This window comes from Trichosurus vulpecula, chromosome 6, assembly GCF_011100635.1.
Source record: "Trichosurus vulpecula isolate mTriVul1 chromosome 6, mTriVul1.pri, whole genome shotgun sequence".
Classification (NCBI taxonomy): domain Eukaryota; kingdom Metazoa; phylum Chordata; class Mammalia; order Diprotodontia; family Phalangeridae; genus Trichosurus; species Trichosurus vulpecula.
The window spans coordinates 203237551-203257734 of record NC_050578.1 but is presented as its reverse complement, the minus strand read 5'-3'; the positions used below and the strand labels follow the sequence as shown (position 1 = coordinate 203257734).

Sequence of the window (20184 nt, the reverse complement as noted above, 5' to 3'; positions counted from 1 at the left end):
TGGGAAGAGATGGTGAGGTTGGGAATGGCACCAAATTTAGATTCATTGGACCTGAGTATAAATTGTGGCCTTGCTACTTACTTCCCCTGTGACCTCAGGTACAAGTATACTCTGAGGCCTCACAGTTTTAAAATGACTAGCTTCCACTAGATCCCTAAGGTCTCAGCTCTTTCTCCTCAATGGATAGAGCCTAAGTAGGGTTGGGGTGAGGGGCAGGAAGACACATTCCTTTTGCACATTGTGAAGATTTAAATAGGATAATTTTTAAGTCCACTTTCTGCCTTCTGTTTCTCTGGTAGTACATTACATTTTGAGGAGGGGGTTTAAAAAGAATCTGAAGTCACTCATTACTTAAAGGCAGGGTGAAGGGAAAACTTGGATTCTGTTTTTCGTCAAATCCATTCACTGCCCAATTACTGTACGCCAACTCTGGGATGAAGAGGCTGAGCTGACGTGGAGGAGAGCAGTCAGAAGAAGAAGGGATCTGCTTATGGGGGCCGGTAGCATTATGGAGCCAGTTGTATTATTTTCATTGTCTAGATGGAGATATCAAGGATTGGAGTTATTTAAAATCACCTATAGAACGCCCCACAGTAAGGTAGAAGGCTGTTAATTGTACCGCCAACCACTTTAGTTATGAGGTCATGCTTAGTTCACATCTAAGAGTCCATGCTCTCTCCCCTCCCAGGTAATTTGGACAAAATATTCTTACCTGAATTATTCGAATAGGCATGGCTATACAGATTGGTGCATGATCTATAGGAAACAACTGTGGAATAGTGGCAGAAGCCTTGAACTAGGAATGAGAAGACCAAGGTTCTTGTCTTGGTCCTGTCACATAACTGGCAAAGTATAGGTCTATAGATAAAGTGACAACCTCAGTTTTATCATCTGTGAATTGGGGTAGCAATAATACTTGTTTTGCTCTCCTCCCAGTGTTACTGAGTTTTTTAAAAAAACTTAATCTTACTATTTTTTTCAATTAACAAACATTATTCAATCTCTGTACCACTTTCCCTACCCAATTGAATACCAACAAAGAAGAAAGCCTTTGTTACAAATAGCTGTCATCAGATAAAGCTCATTTCCCTCACTGGCCATGTCCAGAAAGGAATATCTTATCTTGCATGTGAGTCCATCATCTTTACTTCTCTCAAATTTGTAGTTTATTATTGCATTGACTAGAGTTCAGAAGTGTTTCCGAGTTATTTTTTCTATAATGTTGTTGTCTATAATGTCATTGTAGAAATTGTTTTGCACAGTTCTTGGCACATATTAGGTGCTTAATGTTCATTGACTGATTATTGACTGACTAACTTTCCAGATTCCTCCTCAGAGAGTTATTGTGAAAATCAAGTTGGGTAATGTACCAAAAAAGAGTAAAGTGTTTCATAACCTATAAATGATTACTTAAACTCTAATGTGTGATGTAAATATCATAATAGTAATTATTTTTATCACAATCATGGTGGGGAAGTTGAGGTAGAGCTAGCTTCAAAGTCAGGAAGACCTGAGTTCAAATCCTGTCTCTGAGATACACTAATTGTATGACCATGGGTAAGTCATTTAACATCTCCATGCCCCCAAGAAAATCTCCAAGACAAGTATGTTGTAGAACAATTTCCAGTCTTCTTCCTGGGTGGTTTCCTATACCAATGAAGTCACAGGTCCAGGTTCTACCTCTGTGTTCACTCTCTATCTCTTTCTTTCTCTCTCTCTGTCTCTCTGTCTCTGTCTCTTTCTCTCTCTCTTTTTCTCTCCTCCCATCCCTATCCTCTCCTGCTCTCTCATCATTAAAAAGTTGGCTAAGTGATTAATACTTTCTGACAATAAAACATGAAACCATCTACTGAGGCAAGGAGAGCCTACCATCTCAATATGTGGAAGGAATTCCCAGACTGGTGAAATTTTGGTTCCTTGAAATAGAGTATTGTTATCATTACAGTGACCTCTTCTTTGAGCAGTGTTGTTCTTTAACTGATGAATATTGATGCTTTTTCTTTTATTTTTGCTTATGGTTTCAAATAATTAAAAATACTTTCCTGAATGTATGTGTACCTTGTTCATTGAACAGGCCTAAGGATGTATTGTACCCTCACAAAGCAGCAGTTTTACCCAGCATATAATGCTTTTAAAGTTGGTGATTTTCCTGTAGCACATTTGTATTTGTCTTCAGTTTAATCTGTTGGCAAACCAGTGGATTATGAATTTTGTTAAGAGCAAAGACCAGGCTTCTTCTATAGTATTACCTCTGGAATTCTCTATTAGATCTAGTTATATAGTATAGTTCAATGAATAAATATTAACTGAATTAATTCAACGTGGCATTTGCTATGATGTATACTGTATGATATATAACATAAAATGATATATTATTAAAATATCAAGTAGAAATTCAGTGCTGTGTACAAAGTGTGAGGAGAAAGAAGATCAATATGGTTTTGAGCTACCAGGGAAGACTTTATGGAAAAGTTGGCATTTGCACTGAGTACTCAGTAATGGACATGAACTGCACTAGTAAAACAGGGATAGAGGGGACATTTTAGGGATGGTGTACATAGTTAGAGACCTAAATAAAACCATCACATGTAACCGCGTATTTAACATTGCGCCGCCATCAGTCACTCCCTTTCTAACAAGAGGAGGGAAGGCTGTTTAATCCTGTGTTCTCTGAGATCATTGTAATGAATTTTAGTTTGGGTACCTTTTAATGATGGTTTTTGTTGTTACTGCTATTGTAATCATGGTGTATATTTTATTTCTGGATCTTTCTTCTTCAATATGCGTCAGTTTATGGAAGTCTTCTCATGTTTCTTTGAATTAATCCCATTCATTGTTTCTCATAGTTCAATGAGCCGTATAAGCCATAGTTTATTCAGCCATTCCTGTAATCAATGGGCTTTCATATATATACATACACATAACATATATATATATATATAATATAAATACACATAACGTATGTATGTGTGTATATGTGTACACACACACACACACACACACACACACACACACACATATATATATATATATATATATATATATATATATATATATATATATATACTTCCTCTCTTTTTTTTCTTTAATGTCTTTGACATCCTAAAAGAAGTACTGTGCCCAACAATGGAATCCATGCACATGGACAGTTTAGTGATTTTTTTTTCTTTTTCTTTTGCATCATTCCATTCTCAGAGTGACTGGAGTTCACAGCTCTACACCAACAGGTTTTTGTGGTTGTTGTTCTTGAATGTCCGTCTTTCCCCCCATTGCTGCAACGCTAACCCTTTAAAAAATCTTTGCCAATTTGACATATAATATGAAATCTCAGGGCTGTCTTAATTTATACTCTTTTTATTACTATGGATTTAGAGCATGTTTCTCTTGCTGCTTATAGTTTGCACTTCTCTTGAAAATGGTTCATATCCTTTGATTACTAATGGATTATTAGGGCACATTGGTGCAATAACCTCTGGGACTAAATGGGGTAGTAGCTCCTGTGGTCTCCATTTGACAGCTGAGAAAATAACTGAGAATCAGAGAAATGAAAGGACATATACAAGGTCAGACAGCTTGTAAGAAGTCAGAACTGGAAGTTGAACTTTGATCATTTGCCACCACAAAGAGAGCTGCTACCAATATTTTAGAACATATAGGTTCTTTTTCTTTTCTCCTGATCACCTTGCGAAACAGATCCGATAGTGGTATTGCTGGGTCAAAGGCTATACGGTTTTATAATTCTTTGAGCATAATTCCAGATTTCTTTCCAAAATGATTGGATCAGTTTTCAGTTCTGCCAGCAATGTATTAGTGTCCCAATTTCTCCACATAACTGGATTATTTCTTTGGTTCTATCTAGCTCAAGCATTCTAGATGTTCAGTTCTGGATGGGGAGGGAGGAGAGGAAAAGAAAAGAAAAGGAAGAAACAAATTTGTTGTGTATCCTATGTTTCTGGCACTGTATTATTTTAGAAAACGTATCTCTTTTGATCATTTGATTATTGATCTTCAGAGTTTGCCCTCCTAGTCATATCTGAACCTACATACCTGAGAGTACACATACAGCTGTGTTGTTTATCTTCCTGACACTTCAGATGTTCTTGTAGTTAGAGATTTAGATGCTTGTTTATTACCTAACTCTAAGCTACAGCAAACTCATTCTTGGATCAAGAATTGATTTCCATGCCTTCACGTACAACTACATTTCATTGACTTGGTTATAAGGGATAAAGCTGCCCATAAATAAGGCTTTCCACACCTATCAGAGCTTTATTATCGCAGAAAATGAGAAACAATATCTGAACTATATGTTGAACAGTGATTTTAATTTAGAACACTAGTTAAAGCTGTCTAGGAATATCAAGTTATTTGTAATGATGTTCAGTGGATGGGAATCCTGAATCTGCTAGGCTAAAATTCATTTTATTTTATGTGGCTGCTTACTTATTTCTGAATTTATTTCTTAGAGTTGGCCATTACACAAAGAAAATGGATTTTCTGCAGTATAGTCCTAAACCATTTCTCCAGCAGGTATCTTGCTCTCCATTATCACTTTTCAACCGTGGTCCAGCTTGCCCAGACTGATCGTTAACTGTGCTTTTTAATTCTGTCAATAAATTTTTCTCCAAATCATTGTGAAAAATAAGCTTAGAAATGTAAAGTTGTAGTATTTAATTTGGAATGAAAGAGTGTCTTCGTTAGAAGGAAATAAAATGTGTCTATGGTAGCCGCATAGTCTTTGGCTCTAGCGGGTAAAAGCCCTGCATAATTCAGATAACATAGAATGTCAGAACTCCTTGGACCTAGAACGTTAGAGCCGGTAGCTTCCTAGAAACAGGACGTAGAATCGCAGACAGGAAAGGAGCTAAATATTATAGAATGGTAGCAGTAAAGGGACCTTAGTCATACCCCCTTCCTTTTCTCCCAGAGGAAGAAACTAAAACCCACAGAGTCATAATCCCATGTCTTTTCATCAGGTCCAGAAGCCATCCTACTACTTTTGTGATGAAACAGACCCAGAGGATTGGACTCATACACACACAATCCCTTTCCTTTCCATTTCTCTCATTGATGAGATGAAAAACAACGGGACAACTTGAGACAAGGCAGGTCAGCTATTTATTTTTTCCGGTAAGGAGGTCAGGACTGCAGGGGGCAGGAGAGCGTGGAGGTAGAATTAGCAGGATATTCCACTTGTGGGCTAGTTTGTAGAATTTAGAGTAGGAAGAGATCTTGGAAATCATCTATACCAGCCTTGCCATTTGATTGTTAGATGACAAACAAGGAAAGAAGGAGAAGGAACTTCCTCGAAGTATGACAACTAGTTAGTGGCAGAGCCAGAGCTAGAATCTAACTCTCCCAGATTTACTTTCTTCCCCATGATGCCTAAGAATCTGGCATTGAAAGTGTGGGATTTGTTTTTTAATTGGAAGAGGTTTGTTGGAGCCTGTAGTGTTCCTCAAACAGGGCAGTCCAGACAAGATGACGTGCCACCGTGGGTGGTTTGGGGCACATGGGAAAAGCAGGAGAGTAGTCAGTGCTTGAAGAAGGGCCAGAAGCAGTAAAAGGCAAGTGGGGGTTATAGAAAGAGATGAGAAGACAGTGAAGATGCATTTTGCCCATTTCATAATTTTACCCCGGGCTAGCTGGCCTCCATGTTAGATGCATGTTTCATGTAGCATCCATGAAAGTGTTGGGCTCCCATGTGGCAGAAGTTGCTTTGACTTGATCCTTTAGCAGGGAAATGGTCATGAAAATAATAATGATCTAAGAATAATAACACCTTTATATAGCACTTCCAGATTTACCAAGCACTTCCCTCATATCATCTTTGAGACCATTCTAGTTCCACCTCCGTCTGAGTCTGAATGATCTTGGACAAGTCACCTAACTACACTCTACACTCTGCCTTATTTTCCTTAGTTGGCCAAGGACATGTACAAGGTCAGACAGCTTGTAAGAAGTCAGAACTGGAAGTTGAACTTTGATCTTTTGCCACCATGAAGGGAGCTGCTACCAGTATTTTAGAACATATAGATTCTTTTTCTTTTCTCCTGATCGCCTTGGGAAACAGATCTCATAGTGGTATTGCTGGGTCAAAGGGTATACAGTTTTATAATTCTTTGGGCATAATTCCAGATTTCTTTCCAAAATGATTGGATCAGTTTTCAGTTCTGCCAGCAACGTATTAGTGTCCCAATTTTTCCTTAGTTGGCCAAGGTCTCTTCCAGCTATAATTGTTGGCTGTTCAATCATGATGTTGTAATAAAAGGCCTGGCCTAGGAGTTAGGAGATAAGTGTTCTCATCCTCGTTCTGCTACTAATTAGCTTACCTTGGACAACTCATTGTCTTTCTCGGGGGCCTTTTTTTCTGCTCTTTAGAGTGAGGGAATGGGACTAGCTGATCTCTAAGATTCTTCCCAGTTCTAGGAAGGGTTTATGTCTTTATTTAGCAACATGAGGCAATTCAACCCTTCAAGGATACAGAGTAATGCCCCAGAAAGGTTAATTCACCTTGCACAAATGATCAGTGACTTCCCAGAATAGCACTGTATGATTGATCAGCCAGTCAAATATTTATTGAGCTTCTAAGAAGCAGCAAGATATGATGTGAAAACACAACTAGATGACCTATATCAAACCTCATGTGACTTCCTGCTTCTGTCAAGGGCATCAACATAGTTCCAGGCATTCAGGTTTGAAACCTCAGTTATCCTTAACCCCTCCCTCCCTCTCACCCCACAGATCCAGTCAGTTGCAAGATTTTGCTATTTCTCCCTCCACAACATTTCTTGCATTTGTCCCTTTCTCTCTCCTCCCAGGACCACCCTCTTAATTCAGATGCTCATCACCTTTCACCTGAAATAGTACAATAGCTTCCTAATTGGTCTCCTCGACTAGTCTTTCCCAATCCATCCTTTCCCTAAGTACCAAAGTGATTTTCCTAAAGTACAAATGTGACCGCATCACTCCTTAACTCAAGAAATTTCAATGCCTCTCTATTGCCTTTAGAATCAAATAAAAAAATCCTCCCTTTAGTTTTGAAAGCTCTTTACAATCTGGCCCTGACCCATCTTTCTAGCCCAATTGGACATTCCTCTCCTTCCTGTATTCTGTAGTCTGGCTAAACTGGCCTTTTTTCCTGTCCTCGCACACAATATTCGATCTCCTATCTCCTTGTCTTTGCACTGTCTGTACCCCCTTCCCAGAATGTACCCCTTCTTCACCTCTTCCTCCTAGGCTTCCTAGTTCCCTTCAATACTCGGCTCACATGCTACTCTCTACGTGAAGCCTTTCCTGATCTCTTCAGGCACTAAGGTGGTCCCCACCAAAATTACCTCAGATTCCTTTTGCATATACTTGTAGATGCATATGTTTTATTGTCCAATTCAATGTCAACTCTTTGAAGGTGGGGACTGTTTCATTTGTTTTTGTATATTTACTGCTTAGCATAGTGTCTGGTATTTAGGAGTTATCTCATTGATTTATTGGGTAGGTCAGTTTCTCTGCCTGGGTCTCAGTTTCTTCCACAGTAAAATGAGGGGGTAGGTCTAGAGAATCTCTGAGATGTCCTTCAGCTCCAACATTCTCAGATTCTCTAAAGTGTAAGTGATGCTCTGGGCTAAGTGCTGTGGGGTGTAAAAAGGAATCCAGGCTCTCAAGGAGTTTATAATCTAGGTGAAGGGGGGAAAAATATAACCCTGTGAAAATATAAATAATAACAGAGGGGATAAGATCTGGAGACAACAGCAGATGAGCCATCCCCAGGCAGCAGCACTTGAGTAATTGCCACAGGAGTGGTCCAGACAGTAAGTGCTATAGATCAGGTCAGATTGGATTTGTTTTGGCCAAAGGCCATCAAAAGATTTACAGGACAAAGAGCAGGTGTGGTCTGAGGTTGGGAGTAAATTACAGAGAGAGTCTTTGAGCTTGAAGAATTTAGGCATTTCAGGGGCAGTTTTAGAGAAGGAATTCTTAAATCATGACAAAATTGCTGTGTATGAAGTCATATTCTTTTGATTTTTGATGTGGGCTAGTCATCTTTGTTCAATTCAATTTTATTTATGGCAGGAACTACACCAGGGCATATGCCCACTGGGGATACAAAGGCAAAACCAAAAGCTATTTTCAAAAGCAAGAGCTATTTTCTGATAGATAACTGGTCCTTGCCCTCAGGGAGCTTCCTTTCAATTTCAGGCTGCTATACGGGCACAAAGAAGAAAACTAATTTCAGGAGGAGCAGAGTGCTAATAAGTGGGGGCACCAGAAATGGTTTTCTGTAGAAGGTGGGTCTGGAGCTGTGCTTTGAAAGAAGTGGGGGATTTGACAAGGCAGAGGTGAAGAGGATGAGTGTTCTAGATACACAGGCAGAAGATGAAATGTTTTATACAGAGAATAGCTAGTAAGCTGGCTTGGCTGGAATGAAGAGTGTGTGAATCAGTCAGTCAGCAAACATCAGTGGCATTCTTACCGTATTCTAGGCACAGTTTAGGTGCTAGTAAGTCAGAGATAAGAAATGGGCTAGACTCTGCACTCAAAGAGTGTAAATTCTATTGAGGAAGACAACATGTACATATAAAGTGGATAATATTTTGTGTATAGAAAGTAAATGCCAGGTAATTTTGGTGGGTGAGTCACTAGCAACTATGGGCATTAGAAAAGCTTGGTTTTGGAAAGAATGCTTGAGCTCAGGGCTTCAAAGAAAGCTAGGAATTCTAGGTAGAGATGAGGAGGCATGTTCTCAACTGAGAAGGAGGGCACAGTGATAGAGACAGAGTATGAGAAAGAGCAAGAAGAGCCTGTCATCTGGATGGTAGAGTAATAGTCACATATAACTAGGCTTGAAAGGTAGGCTGGAACCAGATTACGAAGGGCCTTAAATGCCAAACAGGAATTTATATTTTCCATTAAGGTAATAGGGAGCCATTGAAGATTGTTATAGGGGAGTTTCACATGTCAGATCTGTGGTTTAGGAATGTCAGTTTGGCAGTAAGGTAGAGGATGGATTTGGGAAGGGACATAATGGAGGCAAGGAGATCATTTAGAAGATTTACAAAAGTCTGGGGGAGGTGATTAGGACTGGAACTAGGACAAAGAGAGAAGGCACTAGATGTGAGAGATGTTATGGAGGTAGAAACAGCAAGATTTGGTAACTGACTGGATATGGGGGTTGAGGGAAAGGGAACAGCAAGAATGACCCTTAGGTTGCAAATTTAGGTAACTAGAACATGGTGGTAGGAGAATTCACACTCTTATGGCATAAGAAATACCCCCTTATTTTTATATTTTTGTTATGCCACAAGTTGTCTACTTCTGTGAGTCAATTTTGAATAAATGCTTATTAGAACTACCCTAGGTTCCTTTCATTACTATGGAAAGGGAAAGAATTCTTGACTAAAAAAGGGATAGAAAGGATCACAGGATATTAAACTGGACAATTTTCATTACATCAAGTGAAATGTTTCAGCCCCAACAACAAAAAAGCATTATAATTAGATTTAGAAGGGAAATGGGTAACTGGGGAAAAAACCTTGGTGGATATTTCTCTGACAAATGCCTGATATCCAAGTAAATTGGAGATTGATTCAAATAATGGTAATAATAATAACAACTAGCATTTATAGTATGTCCTAAGATTTGCAGAGCACTTTACAGATCTATCTCATTTTATTCTCACAGCAACCCAGGGAGATACGTACAATTAGCATCTCCATTTTACAGATGAGAAAAGTGAGGCAGCCAGAGGTTAAGTGAGTTGCCCAGGGTCACAGAGCTAATAAGAGTCGGATTTAGGATTTGAAGGTTATAAGAACGGGAGCTGTTTTCTGATAGATAACTGGTCAAAGGATATGGAAAGGCAGTTTTCAGAAAAAGAAAGTCAAGCTGCCAATAGCTCCTTGAAAACCACTCCAAATCGCTAATAATAAGAGAAATACAAACTGAAAGAACTTTGAGGTTCTACCCTCATACCCAGTGAATTGGCAAAGATGATTCAAAAGGAGATTGACAAGTTTTGGAGGGGCCTTTGGAAGACAGGCACACTGATGTACTCTAGATAGAGCTGTGAAGTAGTCCAACCATTTTGGAAAGCAATTTGGTACAATATCCAAAAGTTACTTAACCATAGAAACCTAGTGATAACACTACTAGGCTTCTAGGAAAAAAACCCGTGCAATCTAAAATATTAAAGCAACACATTTTTGATGTAGCAAAGAACTGGAAACAAGATGGGTGCAGTGCCCATCAATTGGGGAATGGCTAAACAAATTATGGCATGTAAATGTATTGGAATATTATTCCACCATAAGAAATAACAAAAGGGACTAATTTGGAGAAAACTTGGGAGGGCTGTATGAACTGAGGCAAAGTGAAGTGAGCAGAACCAGGAGAACAATTTATGAAATATCAACAACATTATAAAGACAACTTTGGATGACTCAGGAAGGATGAGTACAATGACAAATGATGACTGCATCCTGCTTTCCACTCCCTGGCAGAGAAGTAATAAACTAGAGGCAACAGAAACAGACATATATTTTCAGACAGAGACAATGTGTAGATTTGTGTTGCATAACCAAAACTGATTTGTCACAATGGAGAATTTTTCCATTTATTGGAAAGGGAAGTTACAGGTTGAGTGAGAAGAAAAAGAAAATATTAATGAATTATTAAGAAACAGGAGAGAGAAGAAGGGGATTCAGAAGGTAACACAAATAAGGAAAAACAAAATAATTATAAATAATGAAGTAAAAAGACAAATTGTACAGAACAGAAACTCCCAGTTTCATATGCAATTTTTTGGTTTGTTTTTATGTGCTTGTTGAAATCTTTTTATATGTTGATGTTTATTAAGTTCATAATAAATAAATACATTTTTTTTCCCAAAAGAAGTACCCTTAGGAGGTATCTTGATATAATATAAAGAACACCCACTCTGAAGTCAGAGGGTGTGGTTTCCAATTCTACCTCTAGTATTTATTGCTTGTGTGACCTTGGGTAAGTCACTTCCCTTCCCTAGTCCTCAGTTTCCTAAGCTGTAAATGAAGAGGTTATCCATAGTCTCAAAGGGGTTTAGTGACCTCTGAAGTTTCTTCTTGCTCCAGACGTTTGATCCTGTGATCCATGAGCTTTTAGTAGTGCTCTACAAATTTCCTTGCCAAAGAATCAGGACACAGATATTGTATATCTATATCTACACACACATACACATATACATACATATAAAATACACATATATGTGTGTGTATACACACTTGCACAGATTCTTTGCTCTTGTGTTCTGAAGCACAGTATAGCACAGAAGAGTCATTTTCTTTTGAGTCTAAGCAGGTACAGGCATTGTGTTTCTCCAATCAATGTATGTAAATGAATTTCTTCTTCCCTTTCTTCAATATTTTGCTGGTCATCTTTGCGCTTAGAAGAAGGAGAAAACCAACTTTTATGTTATGGTGTCCTGGGCTGCTGTTAAGAGAGGACTACATATTGTGTCCATTCCCTTTGTAATGGAAAGTAACCTGGATCTGGAGTCAGATGCTGCTTAAGTCCCGGTCTTATAAGTTCTGTGACCTTTGACTTATCCTTTCTGAGCCTCGGTTTTCTCATCTACAAAGTAGGGATGATAACACTTACCTCACCTGTTTCACAAGATTACTGGTAGGATTAAAGGATATAATGCCTACAAGGCTTTTTGTGACTACAACATGAAACATTAAGCGTGGTGCCGTGGAAAAGGTGCTACATTTAAACTCAAGGAGCTTTGCTACTTACTATCTGCATAACCTTGGGCAAGTCCCTTCACTTTTGTGTAAATGAAAGGGTTGGACCAGATGATCTCTGAACTTTCATCCAGTTATACATCCATACTCCTTTGATTAGATGACCTTTCACATTCCTTTTGACTCTAAATCTATGATCCTATCAAATTGGAGTTTATAAATATTCCCAACATCTCTTTGGAAAAGCAGAGCCAAATAGATGTCTGTCTGAGGAAGTCCCTGGGTCTTGCTGCCTCCACGTTTCTCTTCCCTTATCCCTCCTTTGTCATTCTTCAGAAACATCCTCTTTTTGAGTTGCACACTCATGGGCGCAGGGAACCGTGGTTCTCCTTTCTTCCCTCCTCTGTTCTATAAAAGAAGGATTGAAATGATGAGTTGGGCAGAAGGTTATGAGGGAGTTGGGTGGGTGATGAACTTGTGTCACTAATGTTATGGTGGCTGTTCCTTTGGGGTGTGGGCTGGACCACCTGGCCACTGAGGCCTTTCACTGTAACATTAAGAAGCAAATGGCAGGTGGGTCCTATGGTATGTCACCCTCATTTTATGTGTTGTAGGCTAGTAGGAAGAGCATTGCACTTGGAGCTAGAAGGCATGGTTTCCGGCCAGCATAGGTACTGACTGTGTGACCTCGGATACTTTGAAATCTCCAAAGCACAGTTTCATCATCTGTGAAATGGATGTAACAATATTTGTACTACCTGGAGGAAAGTACTTTGTAAAGCACAAAGCCGGAGTTACTGTCACTATTAATTATATGGCCTGGCCTTTTGTTCTCAGGATAGCAGTAGCACTGTTAGGCTATTGTACTCAGCCTAAGCAGAAAATGTTTCCCAGCAGGAGTTTGTCCATACAATACTGCCCACTGTGAATTGCCCTGACCTTGCACAGTATGGGGTCAGCCATCTTTCTGACACTAAACACTTAACATTTGATTTATTCCCTTAACTCTGCAGAGGGCTCATCAAAAATGACCAAGCATATTATTCTCCAATTGAAGAAAACTGTCGATATGAGCATTTGCTAGTAACAAAGAGTCCACAAAAATCCTATTGTGGAAAGAGTGCTGGGTTTGAAAGTGGAGGACCCTGGTTCCAATCCTGGCTCTTGCGTTTTCAGTGACAACCTTGGGCAAGTGACTTCCCCTCTCTGGTTTACATTTACCTTATCTGTGAAATGAGTAGCTTGGATTAGACAAGCTCGAGGTGCCTTCTGGCTGTAACTCTAGGACCTTCTGATTCCCTGGCACCATCTCTGACCTGTACTATCAAAGTGTAAAGCATTTCCCAGTCTAGTGGGGTTTTCAATACTATAAGCCCAAATATTGTGACTTTTTAGAAAAGAGTTTTCTGAGATCCAAGGGCTCAGCTGTTAGGGTCCAAACTGGGAATTAGACACCCAAGGGTGGCCTTATTCTTTTCCGGGACTGTGCATGGAATCTTTTTACAAATACTTACATTAATAGTTTTCTAGATTACAGTACATTTGACTTGACTACTAATATGTGTGGAAAGATCGTTGTGATGGAAGTCAGGAGAGGAAGATGCAGGTTTCAGCTCTGCCACTCCCTATCTGTGTGACCTCAGACAAGTCACTTCCCTGCTCTGAGAAATGAGCAAGGTTAGTCTAGATTTATTCCAAGGTGGTTTTCAAATCTCAATCTCACAACGTTATGACACTTGAGGTCCTGTCAGCAGTTCCAATCATATTTATCATCATAAGCATCATCATCATCAACGGGGACAGCTAAGTTGTGCAATGGATAGAGCTCTGGGCCTGGAATCAGGAAGACCTGGGTTCGAATCCAACCTCAGACATTTACTAACTATGAGAAGCTAGACAAGTTACTTAAACTTCTATCTGCCTCAGTTTCCTCAACTGTAAGATGCGGGTAATAACAGCACCTATTTCCTAGGGTGGTTATGAGGCTCAAAGGAAATAATAATTGTAAAGCACGTGACGTACTATCTGGCATGTTGTAAGTACCATGTAAATGTGGGCTGCTATCATCATTGTCCTTGTCGTTTTTATTATCCCTTTATCTCTGATTTTGGAAGCAGCCAGAGTAAAAAAAAAAACAACGCGGATCCGTAAATGCATCTGTCAGATAGTGAATGGTTGATGTTTTCTGGAATCAGTCTTCCATCAATGTTACAATTAGTCTGAAAAAATTTTAATACTTTGAGACAAAGAGGCACTGGTAGAAATCTGCAAGAAAATTCTCTGCGAATGCATTAGGTACCTCTATTGTTTGTGTATGTGAGCATTCATTAGTATGCTCTTTCTAAACTAACTTTTAAAATTAGGGTTGACTCTTAGGTAAAAGCAGAAGATCATGTTACACAAAGACCTGGAACAGAGAGAATGGAACAGAATCTGGTTACTCTCCTTGACTGCTTTGAAAGCTTGTTAGGAAGAGGGAGAGGAATTAGGAATAGTCTGCTTGGGATTGGAGTTGAGGAATCAAATCAGTAGAAACTGCAGAGATAAGATTTCAGCTTAATATAAGCAGGAACTTTCTGACAATTTTAGCTATCTAACAGTGGAATCAGTTGCCTTGGGGAGTAATAAGTTCCCTGACACAGGAGGTCTTCAAGACTCTAAATTGTAGAATTACATACCTAATTTATACAACGCTAAGGTAGAAATAGTAGAAAAAAAGAAGGGACAAAGAAATCAACATCTTTTTTTTTAACCTTGAACTCTCTGGTGAAACTTTTGCTAGATTCATTCAGTTGCTATTATGCTCAAATACTGGGGAATCTTATTTTTGTGGTGGTTTTTATATCAATGTAAGGGTAGTCAGAATAGCATAATAAGGCAAAGAACTGGTCATGGAAAGAAGCGACCTAACGCAAGACTCATTTCCCATTCTTAAAATCCAGCATATTATTGCACCATTGACTCATCAGAAAAATTGGCCACTGGGTGACATTTTTTGACTTCAGCAATTGATGAAAACCATTTCCTAAGGCACGGAAGGCTTTCTGTCTGGGACGGAAGAAGCATCCACCCAAGTAAAACCATGGATGTTCTCAAGCATTGAAACAGAGAGAATCCGAAGGCTCAGAAAACTCCAGCACCTATTGAAAGTGCCCTTTGGATGACATCAATTCAAAAGACATTTACTCAGTTCCTACTCTGTACAAGGATCAATGCTAGTGAGGGTCACGTACCTGCATGGTACAGGAGACCCTTGAGAGCTCTCCCTAGAAACATTTCTTGGGAATTTGCATTGTCATAACTACTTTTCCATAACAGCATCCATACTTGGTATGTTCCTTTGTTGAAAGCATCAAGCCAACTGGAGGAAAGTGGACACAAATTGGAGCAGGATGGAATACTTAAAGCCAGTGAAGATGTAGAAATCACCTGATTTATTTTTACCTAGGGTGGCTTAGGACTTAAAAAAAATACAGAGTTACTGGAGTGTTATATTGTTTAGCCAGTTATGAGAAGAGAGACAACTTGGGAAAAATTGACCCAAGTGAGGGATCACATAAGCTACTCTTGGCAGATTGGGCCATAACCTCAGCCCTTGCCTGTGAACAGCAGTGCAGTGTTGAGATTTGACTCAAGTTCAGGTGAACACAAAGAGAAGAATTTCCCTGCTACTATCATAGCTCTGAGAGGGAGAACAATACTGCCAATCATTGTGCCCTTATTTGATATTCTACAAAAGGAAGTAGGAAATCAGTCAACTTGTGGCACAATAACATATGGGCTACTGTGAAGGCAGCTAAGAAAGGCAGGCTTGGTATGATAGATAGAAAGAGCACTGATTTTGGAGTCATAGCATGTGACGTTAGAATTCTGGCTCTATCTCCTGTATGACCTTGGGCAAGTCACATAACTTTGTGGGCCTTAGTTTCCTAACTGTAAAATAAGGGATCGGACTAGCTCACCTCTAAGGTGTCCATTTGAGCTCTAAATGGATGATCCTGTGAGCCTACATCGTTCATTTGATGGGGTCTCTTCCTCTCTGTTTCTCTGTCTCTCTTTGTCTCTGTCTCTGTCTCTTCCTCCCCCCACTTCTCTTCCTCTTCCCTTTTCTCTCTCTCTTTCCCCTCTCCTCTTTGTTTCTGGGGCTGAGGCTCACATTCTGTTCCCTTTTTTTCTCAATTCAAACCAAATATGCCCAGATGATCAAGGAGAAGTAAATAGGGAATGCTTTGAAAACATTCCCCCCTCTCTTATTTATCTTTTCCCACACAGCTGGGAATGATGTCAAAAGACACATTTTACTTGCTCATGTGGAATGATTTTTCCTAGACCTCTCTCTCAAGGTGTTTTTGTTTTTTGAAACTGTATTGACTTCTTAGTGAGAAGTCATGTGGTATAGTGGGAGCACTGAATCTGTAGTTGGAGGTCTAAGGTTCAAATCCAGGGTCTCCTACTTACTACATGATGACCTTGGGTAAGTCATTTTCCCTTATTGGACCACAGTGTTTTTCTCTGTGAAATGAGTGGATTGGGCTCAATCTCTAAAGTTCATTGTAGCTCTAGAGCCAAAGAACTGCTCTTTGGGGTCTTTTTGCATTCATCACAGATTACTTATTTTTTGTCTAGGAAAAAAAAACCTTACAAAATCCCATTGGCCCTTTGAGACAAATGCATATCTTCATGAAACCATCCTTGAAGATCTTCAACTCACCCAAGGTCCCTTTTATCCAGCCACCTTCATATACTGCAGGATTTCTTCCTCCCTCTGAGTGAGGAAACTTCTCATTCAAATACAGGGCCTCCTGAAAACTGCCTACATGCCAAGAGAATGACCCCCAACACTAAGCAAAGCCAAAAATACTGGATGAGGAGGTTACAAACATGGATTGCCCTTTATGATCCACCCCAGAACACTCATAGGAACACGTCCCACTCAATTCAGGAGAGTTATTGGAGAGGGACACTGGATTTACTCTCTCAGGTTCCCCCTGTTTTTATCTTTCCATCTGTCTATCTGTGTGTTCTAGAGACATTGTGATCTTTGATTGTCTATTACAATTCATTCCGGAATCTTCGCCAGTGGGTGATGGAATGTGCCCGTAAACCACAGTGGAATTCTTCCTCCGTTGCCAGTATCCATCCATGTCCTGAAACCATCAAAGGATGCTCCAGTCAAAGATATTGGTCATCAAATAGAGAACTGATTAATGACGAAATTCCTTGACCATTTTTTCTTCTTTTTGGTGGGGGTGGCGGGAATTTTTCCCATGTTTGGCCGAAATTATCCAATGGCTTTGTTTTCACATTTTGTTTGAAAGATACTACTTGCTGGATGCAGAGTGGGTGGATTCAACTTTCTTCTGGAGCCTGAACAGGTCATCACCGGGAAATTTCACACCTTACCTGGCTCTCGTGGAGAATATGGAAGGTGAAAGCATCTATGAAGTTGACTCAGAAGATGGGGTTGGAGGTAAGGGTGCCTGACTATCACTTGTCTTTCACCCCTTGGCTGAGTGGTTTCAGGGAGTCTTCGTGGAGACTGAACCTCTGGAGCTTAAAAGGAGGAAATGGTACACAAGAGGTGGCCAGAGCCCTGCTTGTATCTCATTAACTTAGAATATAAGTCATTGAATAAAAGTGTTCAATGAACAGACCCACATGCTGATAACCACATGATCCGTGCATTTTAGTATGACTTTTCTCTTGTTTCTTATTATGATTGTGAGTGATTAAATCCATGGGTTATTTTGTGGAAGTATCCCAAATCATGTATTTAAAATAAAGATGGATTTTGAATTATACTTTGATTTCCACCCCACTGCCCCTGGCCTGCTCTACTTCCCATCCTCACACCTCCATTCAAAGCCTTTCTGTAGTTTTCCCTTTGTTGATGCTTTCCTTGGTGATACTGCTGGGTTCATGTCAAGGTAGATATCCTGCTAGCTTCTCCACGCTGGTGCTTGCTTTACTTTTCACATCAGTCTCTCAGCATGCAATCAGAATGTTTTCTGGTGCTAGTTCTCGGTTGTCTTAAGGATGCGTAGCAGATTACTTTGGGAGGTTTCCAGAAGTCCTTTTTTTTCTTCATATTCAGAGCTACTGTTTTCTTGACGATGCTGCTTGTGTGGGTCCTTATGTCTTGTTCAAGGACGGTACATTGTTACAGCACTGTGTCTGGCATTAAGAGGATGTGGAAACCCAGGTGGTCAAGCATTTAACAATCTATTATGCCATGGCTGCCTCTCTAGGCACTGAAGGTATCAAGACAAAAACAAAGTAGCCCTGCCCCTTCAGGAACTTACATTCTTTTGATGGGAATATCCTGTCTTGGGCATTATCAAGGAGAGGAGAGACTGCTGGGGCTGGGGGTGGGAGAAAGCTACTTATTCTCTGTCCATTTGTGAATGCTTTAGACATTTATTAAAATAAGCATTTGAAATCTATCAATCACTCAGAAAGATTACAAATATGTCGATATTTCATCTTGACCAGGAGTCAGGTATTCCAGTCACAAGAGGTACTGTGTAAATCAGAAGTGCCAGCTTCTGTTTTTGTAAAGGCAGAGTGGGACTGGACACTGGGACTTCTTTGGCAAGAGCCAGAATGAAGAATGTGTTTAGGTTCCCTCTGTTGGAGCCAAGGCATCTGACACAAGAGGAGAGCAAGTGAAATTGAAGAACTTATTTTTGGTGCTAGTAAATTGTGAGTGTTTGGACTTCACTTTTAGTATTCAAGGGAAAGAAACAGAGATAAAGCAACAATATGATGCTCACAGAGACGGAGGGAAAGACAGAGACAGTGTCTTACACCTAGTAGGTACTTAACAGGTATTGAACTGAACTGAATTGAATTGTGGGTAACAGAAGAGAACTGGTAACCTGATTTGGGTCTTGGAGCTCACTAAGGGTAATTTGCTGGTGGCAAGGTCTGATCTCCGGCTCCATTGCTGAAGAGTGTCTTTTGGAGTCCTTCCCTCCCCTTGTGACTTAGAGGGAAGTCCCGGGGAGAAGAGACAGAGCCTGGCACAGCAGCCAGCTGACTATAGCCCCACAGCAGAGAGGCACTCTGGGGATTCAGAAAGCAGCTGCAGAAGATTATAAATCACCTCCTGCCATTCACAGCTCCAGCCTCCTCTTCCAACCCCCCACCTCCCAAGACTGTTCTAAGTATGGAACCAGACAAGGTTGGGATGAGAAGGGGGAGAAATGAAGTTTGGCTTTTGACTTCATTCCAGTATCTTCTTCCCCAGTCCTGGCACCCCTGCCCTCTTAAGCACTTATCCTTCCTCCTTCCCTTCTCACAGGGTCTTGTTCTCAGCTGATTTTTAACTAATCCTTGATGAAGTATTTGCTAATATCTACTTTTGGCGTTACCCAAGGGGTGCTGTCATTTAACAGGGGACCTTTGGAGACTGGAAAGTCTTTGAGACCCAAAGGAATGATGCTTTAATGGTGGACTTTTTAGACAGTGCAGGCTGGAGAGCTTTTGGGCAAGGGCCCTTGTTTGGTTCCTCTCAATTCATACATGACTCTAATTAAATAAATATGCATTATCTGCTATGTACAGAACACTGTGGTGAGTGCTAGCAGAAGTACAAAGAGATATAAGCAGTAGCATTCAGGGAACAACTGGTTCTCCAGGAAAAAAAAACACAACAAAATATAGCTGCGCAACATACTTTTAAATTTAATCAATCACTTTCTTAAGTCTTGACAATCAGCAAAACATAAATCAAGCCTTGATTTCAAGCCAGTTTCCAAGGTGTAAATGCTCACACTGAAAGTTTAACAACTGGCTCTCTGAAGTCAGTCTGAGGTAGCTCTAGAACATCCCCCTACATGAGGTATAGTAATCACCCTCATGGAGCTTATAGTCTATCAGGGATGCACAGACATAAGCAGTATAAAGTGAGGCATGATACGCATGTAACAAAGGTGCAAACAAAATGTTATGTGAAGGCTTAGAGAGGAAAGATTGTTTCTCATTGTGGGAGTTAAGGCAAGATTCCTGGAAGACATGACATTTGAGTTGGGCCTTGAAGAATATATAATTACTATTATATATATATATATATATATATGCACATATAAATACACACATATACTCATATACACATACATATATAATTACAACATATGGGATTGGGTTGGGGAAGGCCATTAGAGGCATGTTCAGAGGCAAACAGTCCAGTTTGACTGGAGCATAGAATTCTTGGAGATGAGCGAAGTCAGGGACGATAATGGGGCATCAGAATATAGAGGGGCCTTGAATGCCCAGCTGAGAAATTTGATCTTTATTGAGTGAATAGGAGATAGAAAACAATCAAAGGTTTTTGAGCAGGGGAATAATGTGACCACATCTGTGTGATAACAAGATTTTGGGGGAGTGAATGAAGAATGAAGTGGAGAGGGGGTAGCTAGATGTAGAAAGACCTTAGAAGCAGGCTATTCCAGCAGGAGTCGTGAAGGTC

General features: G+C 40.0%; 1 protein-coding gene across 3 annotated transcripts in view; it reads left to right on the top strand.

Moving 5' to 3' along the window:
• PPP2R2C (protein phosphatase 2 regulatory subunit Bgamma) overlaps positions 1-20184 on the top strand; it is a 393716-nt gene that overhangs the window by 197906 nt on the left and 175626 nt on the right. For 2 of the 3 annotated variants that reach the window (XM_036763511.1, XM_036763510.1), the window contains one exon: positions 17033-17184. The exons of the other annotated variant lie outside the window; for it this stretch is intronic. In XM_036763511.1, the coding sequence (XP_036619406.1) occupies positions 17136-17184 (49 nt within the window). In that variant the 5' untranslated portion in view covers positions 17033-17135. The remainder of the gene's footprint in view (positions 1-17032; positions 17185-20184) is intronic. 3 annotated transcript variants of the gene reach the window in all.